Source organism: Dunckerocampus dactyliophorus, chromosome 3, assembly GCF_027744805.1.
Source record: "Dunckerocampus dactyliophorus isolate RoL2022-P2 chromosome 3, RoL_Ddac_1.1, whole genome shotgun sequence".
Classification (NCBI taxonomy): Eukaryota; Metazoa; Chordata; class Actinopteri; order Syngnathiformes; family Syngnathidae; genus Dunckerocampus; species Dunckerocampus dactyliophorus.
The window spans coordinates 16,666,840-16,678,403 of NC_072821.1; the positions used below are offsets into that span (position 1 = coordinate 16,666,840).

The 11,564-nt window shown below is 40.3% G+C and overlaps 1 protein-coding gene across 1 annotated transcript; it reads left to right on the top strand.

Moving 5' to 3' along the window:
- The first annotated feature begins 920 nt into the window (after window positions 1-920).
- leo1 (LEO1 homolog, Paf1/RNA polymerase II complex component) lies at window positions 921-11,345 on the top strand. Its single transcript, XM_054771948.1, has 14 exons — window positions 921-995; window positions 2,352-2,494; window positions 2,590-2,885; window positions 3,149-3,369; window positions 4,430-4,534; window positions 4,614-4,708; window positions 4,804-4,952; window positions 5,062-5,146; window positions 6,138-6,232; window positions 6,327-6,461; window positions 8,755-8,890; window positions 10,383-10,575; window positions 10,667-10,764; window positions 11,034-11,345. The coding sequence occupies exons 1-14, from the start codon at window positions 938-940 to the stop codon at window positions 11,172-11,174; spliced, it is 1,950 nt and encodes a 649-aa protein (XP_054627923.1). The 5' UTR covers window positions 921-937; the 3' UTR covers window positions 11,175-11,345.
- The last annotated feature ends 219 nt before the right edge of the window (window positions 11,346-11,564 follow it).

An 11,564-nucleotide genomic window follows, 5' to 3' on the forward strand; every position in this document is an offset into this window, starting at 1 on the left:
AAATCGATATTCGATCTATTTTATTTAAACCACTAGGGTAAACCACAAAAAATATTACATGCTCACAATTTGGAGTAACTAGGCAGGAACAACAAATGCTCCAATTTTCTTTTGCCATTTTGCAATATTAAGCAGATCAGTTGTATTTTATAGTAGTATTGTGCAAAATATTACAATGTTTTCGGTTTAAACTGGCTTGTTGACGTGTCTATTGATTGGGCGTACCAGTACCAGTACCAGTTTCCCCGTGATTGATATAATAAAGTCCCACCTCTCTTAAGAGACAATCAGTTGTTTATCTTTTCACAAACCGCATAGAACACTCAGCATTGTACGTTCTCTGCAGTACATTGGGTTACACAACGTGAAGATAGAATTTCATTTCATGTACTACTTTGTCCCTATTGTGTGCACAGCAACATGATGCTTTCCATGGAACACAAATCTCTAGGGACACACATTTCAGCAAGCAAATGACATACAGTATTTTTACATACTTTAATACTTTAAAAAAACAAGCAAAATACCTGCATATTCGTTTTTTGTGTAAACACTCGTTTAACAAAGTAGATTGTTTTGTAACAAAGTAAATTGCTTTGTAACAAAGCAAATTACTACAGGGTAATTTTGCTTTGTTGAGAAATGTCAGTTCAGAGTGTCCAGCTACTAAATGTTGTCCTACATATATACTCTGCTGTCATGTTCTCATCACATTGTATAAATATTCCAAAATGCCTGTCAACATTTAAACTGTGTTGAATGTGGGCTGAACTGCTTTAGTTCAATTATTAGCAATCCTGTACCCTGATCTCTACCGCCACCTGGTGTTTTAATCTTAGGACAGCAGTGTGTCGTCTTCCACTTGACCCCGGAAGCTAAATCTCTCCCCAAATTGTATTGATTACTTCCGATAGGTCATTTTTTAACAGAGAAAAACATGGCGGATATGGACGAGTTGTTCGGCAGTGATGGAGACAGCGACAATGACCAACGAGGTACGGAGATCATTTTGAACCTTTAATCTACTTTTGTTTATGACGCTAGAAAGGGTCGAACTGTCCATTCAAGCAATGCGTTAGCTCGAGCCAGACTGGTTAAAGGAACACATGGTAATGTAGCAGCAGTTTGAAGTCAGAAGAATGGGGTGAAATGAACTAAAATGGGATTAATATATGTGCTCCTAGCAGTTAGTCCGTTACATTAAGTATTAGTCAAATAGCTTGATAAAGTCTCATCAAATTTCAAGAACTTCGCTGAAGGTTGCAAAATAACCTAAACGATCTTAATTTAAGTTGAACTTCTTCCTGCAGATGGCCGCAACCAACCGCACAGTCAGGATGTGAGTTGCTGCTATTACAGTTAAAAAAAAAAACTCATGTGGATTGCAAATTTGGTTTTATTTTGGTTTTCAAAATAACTGAAACATAGGCCTGTCATTTATTATCTTTAAACAGTTATGTGCCGCATTCTCCGTAATAACCACATTTTAACTCCTCAATAATTCACACCGTACACAGAAAAGATGGAAGGACATAAAATACAATAATAAAACACTAAGTACAAAAGTTAAATGAAACAGTAATACATTTTTTTTTAAAGCCAAAGCTCTAGCAAACTTTCCATCTCATAATAAGACTACTACACCGCTTTATTATTACTGTCGCTTTCAGAGGATCCGCGAACTGGCAGTAATTTGTAGTGTAGTTTTGTGATTTCTGACCGTTTTTGAATGTGATGTGTTCTGACTTTGTGTGTGGCTGCGTGCCGATAGAACAACAGGCTGATGTTGTTTAAGAGTGGTTTGGCCGACAGTAGCTTTTTTTTTTGTTGCAAGAAAGAGTGTCGATGAACCGTCTGTCATCCTTTTAACGTGGTGGATGTAAGAAAACTATTTTTATTAGGGGTGTCACGAGACACTCATTTCACAAGACGAGACGATACATGAGATTGGGTCTAGGAGGACAGTACTTTTAAGAAAAGTAAATGGACAAAAAATCTAAAAAATGTATGACAATATAATTGCAATCTATCTAATATATTGTTCCAGGCTTTGTGCCCATGAGACATTTTTTTTCTGAACGAGAAATCTTGTGACGTTTTAATCTCGCAAGATCTTGTGACACCCTTAACCTTTATCCTTAATTACGGTCACGAGTGTCAAGCGATTGAGACAAGTGTGGCCAACACGTAGTGTATTGTTCCGCGGCGCACCACGCAGCAATTAGTTCTTGAGTATCATGTTCACGTGCCAAAATTAAGTTTTTGATTAATTAATGGAAGCACGTACATAACCAGGGAACACCATAAACTGAGGACCACATGTACCTAATGATGTGGCTGATGGTTCTCAGAGTCTGGCTCCGGCTCGGGTTCAGATTCGGAGCAGGAGAGAGCGAGGTCTGTCAGCAACGCCTCTGGCAGCGGCAGTGACAGTGAGCGAGAACAAGATGATGACGATGAAGGCCAGGAGGACGGGAAACCCAGTATGAATAAGGTGTGGGTTACCGTTTGACTACTAAGAATGAACAACTAGCCAAATACTATTAGCTAGACTTGTCAAGGCATGCCCTTACTTACTTTTATTCCCAGGAACTTTTTGGAGACGACAGTGAGGATGAAGAGCACAGTCAACAAAGCGGCAGCGACAACCGTTCTGAGCGGTCGGGCAATCAGTCAGATGCCAGCATGCACTCTGACCAGGCTGAGAACGAACACTCTGATGCAGAGCAACACAGCGGCTCAGAGGGCGGCCATCGAGATGATGATGATGAAGAAGACGAGGATGACAGGGTGCGTCGGTCAGATGGCGGAAGCCCTGCAGGCAGTGCGATGTCTGGAGGAGGAAGTCCTCGCTCTGAGAGGGGCAGTGTCCGTTCAGATAGAAGGTCAGTAGTAGCATTAATGCTCACTGCTAATCACCATTAGAGAGTTATTATTTTAACATTTCTAAGATTTTTTTTATTGTGTTGAAGTAGTTCTGCACTTCTACAAATTAGACAATATCCACAAAAAATTCATGTATTAAAAGACAACAAAAAATTGTTAAACATTGTTAAAGGAATACCTCTCTGATGTTGTATGAGCTTTCTTTTCATTGTACAAGGGTACCTAATTTTGCAGCTGTTTTGCTTTGTTTGTTTGCATCAAGTGTTCACAGTGACCTCGGAACCCCCCGGTCTGGTGCAGCCACTCCGCACTCTGATGGAGAAGGGTCAGGTCGGGAGAATCACTCAGATGATGATAAGTGGGAAGGCGGTGCTAAGAGCGACCAATCAGAAGATGAAGAGGAGAAGCAACAATACTCTGAAGAAGAAAGGGAGAACTCTGATGATGAGGGTCCCAGGAACAGAAAGTCTGCTACTCCTAATGGTAAGTCAGTGATTGGCTGCATGGGAGGGTGGACTGCCGCCGCTGTGTCGTGCCGCTGCTACGTCTGCAATTTTTAAAAAATAACATATCTATTTTTTATGATGTATTTATTTATGAACTTATTTAACTTTTTTTCAGCAACTAGCAGAACATGAACCGAGGACATTGGAGAAGTGTTAATTTAATGGCAAAGTTGCTGAGAGCACTGCCAATATTTAAATTGCACTATTTACAAAGCACAATCTCCACTCAGTGTGCTCATTTGTCGTGAAATACATGTCATGTTTGAATAGAAGACTTATAAAAACCCTAAGAGGAGAAGCAAATATTCTTCGATGAACTACTCAACATCAGCTGGTAAGCTACCTGTTGGAGACCCCTGTGATAGCGTCACTGAAGACAAGACAAGCTCATTTGTTATAATGATAACAAGAGAGCAAGATTGTTAAGTGACACTTTCAAAAAGTAAGTCGTGATGATGATCGTAGCGCGACAAAAACAAGCTAGCTAAATGCCGCCAGCCAGGCATGTAAACAAAAATGCCAGAAAGTGGAATGAGATTGAAAAGTGAGCAATCACACACGCTGGCATAGTTAGGCTTAACATGTGACAAGCTGCCGTCAATTGACTACACATTTTACGGGCTGTTGTTCATTTTCCCCATAATAAGAAACAAAGTGAAAGTCAACACAAGACATGTCGTGTATCTGGTCACATGTGCAAGTGCCAGTAAGGCAGACAAGACAATTCCGGTGCATGCTAATCAAAATAAAGCGCAGTGAAACATTTTTATGATATTTTAAATCGTTTTCAAAATAATTGTGGTCAGTTTGTGTGTGAATAAATAGCTATAGCACATATATCCATTCATACTAAATATTACTTAAAATTGCTTTCAAGTAAAAAAAAAATATATCATTTTTAAGGTGTGGCGGCTTTTATTTTCTAGCGGCGCACTGCCACAACCAAATACATGTCGCGGAAACCCTGAGGTGAGAATATCCCAAACGTCACCTTCATTTGTTATGTTTAATGATCCCATTCCAATTGTATTTTTCAGAATCTGCAAAAGGAAGCGATAGTGAAGATGATTTCATTCAAAAGAGAAGCAAACCAAAAGCCGCTTCTGACTCTGATTCTGACAGTGACGTCGGCGCAACTAACAGTAAGAGATCATCTGATGAGTGTCTACAGTTAAGTTTCCCTATGGAGTTTAAAATGGTATTTTCTTTGCTGCCACACAGACAAGAAATCAGTGGCAGATGACCTGTTTGGAGAGGCGGATGATATCTCTTCTGATAGTGATGCAGAGAAGCCTCCGACCCCGGGACAGCCCATGGTATCCCCCTACACTCATATGTGACTTTTTCCATTCTTTTTAAATATTGCAGTATATTGACTTTGACGAGATGCTCTCTTTTTTTGTGTGTGTAGGATACAGAGGATGGCATGGAGGGGGAGCAGGTCGAGGAGGAGCCTGTGCCTGAAACTCGTATCGAAGTAGAGATTCCCAAAGTCAGCACTGACCTTGGATCTGACCTTTACTTTGTTAAGCTGCCCAACTTCCTCTCTGTGGAGCCCAGGTCAGAGCTCAGTTGACCCTGCCAATTAAACTATATGAACTCACGCTGTATGAGTTAATATATGAACCTTGCATATCTAATTAGAGCGTAATTGTATTCTCCTTTGTAGACCTTTTGACCCTCAGTACTATGAGGATGAATTTGAGGATGAGGAAATGCTGGATGAAGAAGGGCGCACCAGACTCAAACTGAAGGTTCGTGTGGTTCACATTTTATGTATTGTATTTGTGTGTTTGTATGTGGACTAATGGACCATTAGAACGCTGTTGGTGCAAGCTGAGGCAATGGAAAGAAATCTCATCAATGTAACATTACTGACACGTAGTGAACATATTACGACATGACTTGTCTTTCACTATTTTTAGACTAGTAATAAGCCACAGTCAACCACGAAACTGCAATCATTTATTAATTAATACATTTTTGAGAACCCACGGTAGAGCAAGGGAGCGATGTTCGAACCACAATGTAGCGAGGGATGACGGTGTATAGATATGCCCATATTTTCCAGCACTTCGTTACGGACACCGATATTGGCAGCAGCTCTTCCCTCAAACTGATACCAGGTCACATCTTGTGTAATGGATGCATTATGTTTCTTTTACTGTGATGCCAAAGGATGCATTTCACAAATAAAGACAAAATATGACCAATAGTCAACTAAAATAGCATGTTCGCCTACTATCAACAAGTAAGACAGCTTAGTCTTAATAAATTCACAAATAAGAATCCAATTAAATTTGAAGCGCTATAAGAACAAAGTAAAGTGCAAAGTATGAAACTCTGGAGTAATACCATCCGTGAAATAGTATTAAAATATTAAAGGGAGACACTCTCGCCTCACTGCACTTTACACTCATTGCAAATTGCATACCAGTATTTATAATCCAAAGGAGAAACTTGAAAACTAGAATACTGGAATACTGAAATAGCAAGTTTGTTGCTATGTGGGGCACTGATATCATTATCAGCAGGAAATCTGGTACCAATATGAACTGATATCTCATTTTTATGCCAATATTGTCATTGACATCCCTGTGTTTTTCCCTTCACCACTGTTGCTCATGTGCGAATTTGTTGTCATGTTAATAAAAAAGTCAAGCCTGTTCCATACGAAAAGTTCCTTGATAACATTTGTACATTGTAGAAAGTTTATTTGACTCAGTCAGTCTTGGCTTTTCCCAGGTGGAGAACACCATCAGGTGGAGAGTCAAGCGAGACGAGGAGGGAAACGAGGCACGTGAGAGCAACGCACGCATTGTCAAATGGTCCGATGGGAGGTGCGGCTTGACTGTCAGCCTTGTTCTTGGTTTAATTGCTCTCTGAATGGCAGCACCCTCTCTTAACTCTCTGCTCATTTTTTTTTTGATGCAGCATGTCCCTCCATTTAGGGAATGAAGTGTTTGACGTTTACAAAGCTCCTCTTCAGGGAGACCACAACCACCTGTTCATCCGCCAGGGTACGGGGCTACAAGGACAAGCTGTTTTCAAAACCAAGCTCACGTTCAGGTAATGCATGCCCTTTTTATGTGCCAAAAAATAAACAAAGGTTAGGATAGAGCAATGGTTCTCAATGATTTTCTGTCATGCCCCCACTGGGGTACTGAAATCCCCCCCCATCCTATTTATTTGTCTGGACTGTACAGACTGAACTCGAAACTGCAAAATGCAAAATGGAAAACTGCATACAGTACAAGCGCATTCAAGAGTCAATTGCATGCCGAGCACAACAAATTCATATATGTTAGCAGTTCTCCCTGCCTCTCACGCTCCCTCCCCCCCGACAGTTCCTCGTGCCGCCTCAAGGAGGCCCGCCCCACTATTTGAGAAGCACGGAGTTAGAGACAGAAATCGTCATGGAAAGCACAAAATTGAATATTGCAAGGAATACTGTGTTATCTTTTGTGTATTACTTTAATTTAAAAGACCACCTATTATTCCAAGCAACAATGCAATGATTTATATGCTCCATTCAGAAATGTGCTCCAAGTCCTTGCATGTGCAAGTTGTCCAGGTATGCAAGCCTCCTAGCTGCCACTAGTCCACCGGGATGCTCTGTCTCAGACCACATGGGACTAGTAGGACACTCGCCAAAGCTGCTTAAATAGCCAACAGCTCTACACGCTGCCAGATAGAGCATTGCCTTTTCAGGGCTCACGGACTTGCAACTAAATGGTAGCAGTTTGAGACTAAAATATGAGACATTGCGAGTGTATTTTTCATCTACTCATGCAAGTGAGACCAGATTAAAGTACCATAAGTGTTCCGTATTGAGTTGACCAGGGACTTCCCTTATTACGGTGATGAAAAGCTGTTTTGTAACTAACTGTTCAATTCAGACATGATGCCTGTATCTAATGACAATGAGCACAAAATGGCATAAAGACAATGATCACACTATTGGAGTGGAGATGTGCTTTGTAAATAAAGTACAATTTAATAAAGTCACATAAAACACAAATAGCTCACCTCTACTTTCTTTTTGTCGTTTTAATAGTGCTGGGAGTTAAACCTGGACACTCAATTTATACTCTTTTATGTTAAGGAGGACAGATTTTTAAAAAGAAAGATATTTAAATTGTTATTTTATTCTGTTAATTGTTATTTTTAACTGAAAAATATATTATTAAACAATGAACTTCCCATGCATTAGTATTACTCTAAAACAGGCATCAAATTCAATTCAGGTTTGTGTCAAATAGGAGTTTTATAGTATTTAATTCAATTAATTTAATTTACTTAAATAGTATCTTTTCACACAAAGGCAAAAAAAAACCCTAAAAAAACTGTTGGGTTGATTGACCCTGCCAACAAGGTGTCCCTTATTTATTTTCCAGGACCTGGCAAGCTTACCAGTTAATTTGCCGATTTGATTTTATTCCTATTGAATATTTTTTGTTGCTGACTAACTTGAGCTAGTTTGCCAACCCACATTAACTCCTAAAGAGGAAGAAAGGAGACAAACAAGAAAGGAGGAGGAACCAGGGTAGATAGAGAAGACAGTAGTTGTCAATTATTGTTTGAGTATTTATCAGTATTACAGTGAAAATGAGAGGAAATGTGAAGATTTACTTTGCAAATCCGTTTTGGTGTACACCCCTAAATTTCTTGCTTGCGCTCCTAAAATTTTAAGTTAGAGGCCACTGTGCACCTGGTTTTAAAAAAAAAAAAAAAAAAAAAAAGTTAGTCTGGATTGATTCGGATCACTGCTGACGTACCACTGCTTGATTAATTTGACGGGCACATTTCCAAAATAAAACTTGTTTAAGGATTGGTGTGATAATAAAGGAATTGATGGTAAAAATTCTGCCGATTGTGTGAAATGGGTTGTTGATTGTTTTCGTCTTGAACCAATTGGGGCAAAATGTAGTGCACTACTTGGCTGCAACCAGCAGAGGCACTTTTGATTGAGTCACAACTACTGTGTGGCCTAAAGAACAACATGACATCAGCGATGGGAAGCACGCAACATTCACGGCCTGTCAACTTGTCTTGACTGCATTATTGTGCTCTAGAAGTTTTTCCTTGCTGTCGCCAAGTGCTTGCTCATGTGGGGTTTCTGTTGTCATTTATAAATGTGACCTTCATGCGTAAAGTGCCATGAGATAACTGCTGTTCTGATTTGGCGCTATATAAATAAGTTGAATTGAATTAAAACCACACCAGTGCCACATCACTGTAGTAAGTGTTGCATTTGGCCCTTTAGATGTCAGTCTACTGATTTCCACCAATTCAGAAATGGGTCAGAGAAATGAGCAAACGCTAATGTATTCTGACCTCATTTGACCTTTGTTCTCACCAGGCCCCACTCCACTGACAGCGCCACGCACAGAAAGATGACCTTGTCTCTGGCAGACCGTTGTTCCAAGACTCAGAAGATCAGAATCCTGCCAATGGCTGGACGGGATCCCGAGTCGCAGCGCAATGAAATGATCAAGGTAACTCATTGTTCTGCTCTGTTTACTGTGTTTTGTGATTATCTGACACCATGGTGAGTTGTTGACATCACAGCTGGTTACATAAAGAATACATCCTCATGCGCTTACATAAAGTTGGACTGGGGTCATCGACGCTGACATTGTATCACAATGTAAGACCCTGAGGTTGCTTACATCTGTGGTGCCAACCCAAACAAAAGCTGCTGATAACATCCATCTGAAACAGAACCAAGCCCTTATAGCTTCCACCTGGCATGGTCACTAAACAAAGCTAAGCATGATGGTTTCACCACCTATTTAGAGTTGCGCAATATAAACAATGTACGATAGAAAAGATAAAAATTTGACCTACGATAGATTTGAATTGTATCATGATAATACTTGTTGATGACACAACCTATCGTGTCCAGCCAAATTGAGAGCGACAAGCTGCAACACGTCGTCGATGTAACAGATCGCTCTAGCTTGCACGGCTAAAGTATGTTACTAATCCTTTCCTCCATGGGCGGCAAACAGACTACTTCTTACAAGTATTGTTAACCCTGGAGGAGGACGAGGAATAGCTTATCTAAGACACAGAAGCCATGCTAATCGCTAAGCTAGTTTGGATGTTAACAATGAAATAGAAGTGCTTAGTGCACTTTAACAGAAGTCTAGCTGGAACCATGTTACAGAGCAGAGTAACCAGCTATGAACGGGAAATTAGCAAGTAGATTAATAAGACTACAGTGGAACCTTTTTAAGCGTCATTAATTAGTTCCAGAAAGTCAGACTCAAATTGCTAACTGCATACATTTTTTTCCCAAGAAATAATGCAAATCCAATTAATCCTTTACGGACACCCAAAAACACTTTTAATGTAGAACAATTATAGTTTCACGTACAGAAGCAATTCTAAATGCATATACTTGATGAATCGAGGGACAGATGAATATTTAACGTCACTTTTTCCTTGATTGAAGACTTGATTGTTGACAAAGACGGTGATGACGAGCAGCGAGGGAGTAGAAGAGATATCTACGGGGATGACACCTTTATACTTTGCTATGAGTTATTTAATAAATTCAATAGTGTTTCTCACCTTCTTTATCAAGATTCTGGAACTTACAACTTTATTTGACTCCATTGTGGGTTATTCTGTATCCATGATCAATAAAAAAAAAAGGTGAGACTCGTGACGTAATTGTGTTAGTTGGCAAACAACTACAGAGTCAACCAGTGATGATGTCATAGACGGGCAACGGATTTGGGGGACAATGACTTTCGGTTACAGAATACATGGCAAACACAGTTGGAATTACACTTTGTATTAATACCACGACAAGACGCATGCCATATTGGACGCTAACGGCGATTCAAAGGTTTGAATCTTACTGCAGACAAAAACAATTTGGAAATTGGCGGTTATTGTTGAACAGATGCTGTTCGGTTTTGCTCAGTGGCTCAATATTGAGATATCATATGTATTTCCTACTCGTGACACCCACCACAGAAAGAAGAGGAGCGGTTGCGGGCATCTATCCGCAGAGAGTCCCAACAGAGGAGGATGAGAGAGAAGCAGCACCAGAGAGGCCTGAGCAGCAGCTACCTGGAGCCAGACCGCTACGATGATGAAGAGGAGGGTGAGGAGGCCATCAGCTTGGCAGCCATCAAGAGCAAATACAAAGGAGGAGGAGGCTTGAGAGGTGAGCGCTCATTGGCATCTTGGTAATAATCACTCTCCCTGCCTCACGAATGTTATCAAGTCACGTTTCTGCTCGATCTCACTTCATCCAGAGGAGCGAGCGAGGATCTACTCATCAGACAGTGATGAAGGCTCCGATGATGACAAGGCCCAGAGACTGATGAAGGCTAAAAAGCTCGACAGTGATGAGGTGGGTGCCATATGCTACTGGACAGACAGGGGGCAGTATGGTGCAAATGACTGTCAGGGTTAATAAATCCAGTTTTTCCATTCTAAGCCAGCATGAGACTAAAACAAGGCAAGGAAAAGTGCGGACTAACATATTCCACCTGGAGAGAATTTGCACTGATTACTCGACAATGTGAAAGTGCTCAATGTCTGTACAAAACGTTTGCTACTGTCAGCACAGCTGTTTTTTGTTTTTTTTTTACATTTTTGCTACCTTCGTGTCTTGTGCAGGAGGGTGAGGGGTCAGGCAAGCGAAAGGCAGAGGATGATGAAGAAATGGCCACTAAGAAGGCCAAGAAATATGTCATCAGTGATGAAGAAGAAGAAGAAGAAGAGGAGGAGGAGGAGGATGAGGAGGAAGATGAGGAATAAATAACTTTGTTTCTTTCAGTGAGCAGCCCACATGACTTATAAATAGTCATATCTTGTTTTGTATATTTTTTTAAGAGGTCCGTGTGGTTGTGTACAATGGTGCGATTGGTTGTTTTTGTCGTGTACAGCTGAATTGGAAAAATAAAGAAACAGTTGTCTTATCATTTTTAACGACATGAATCAAATGTATGATTCTCACAGGGGGCCAAGGTTATGAAACAGACACGTTCCAACACAAAACAAGTTAATTGGCTAAGTGAATATGCTGATGACTGAATAAATGGCTAAAAGCTTTGCCACTGAGTTTTCTCGGCGATACTAAATTAGTTTTGCAGCTAGCTGAAGCACAGGGAAAAAAATTTCATTTTCTTGATAGCTGGTCAAAAATTT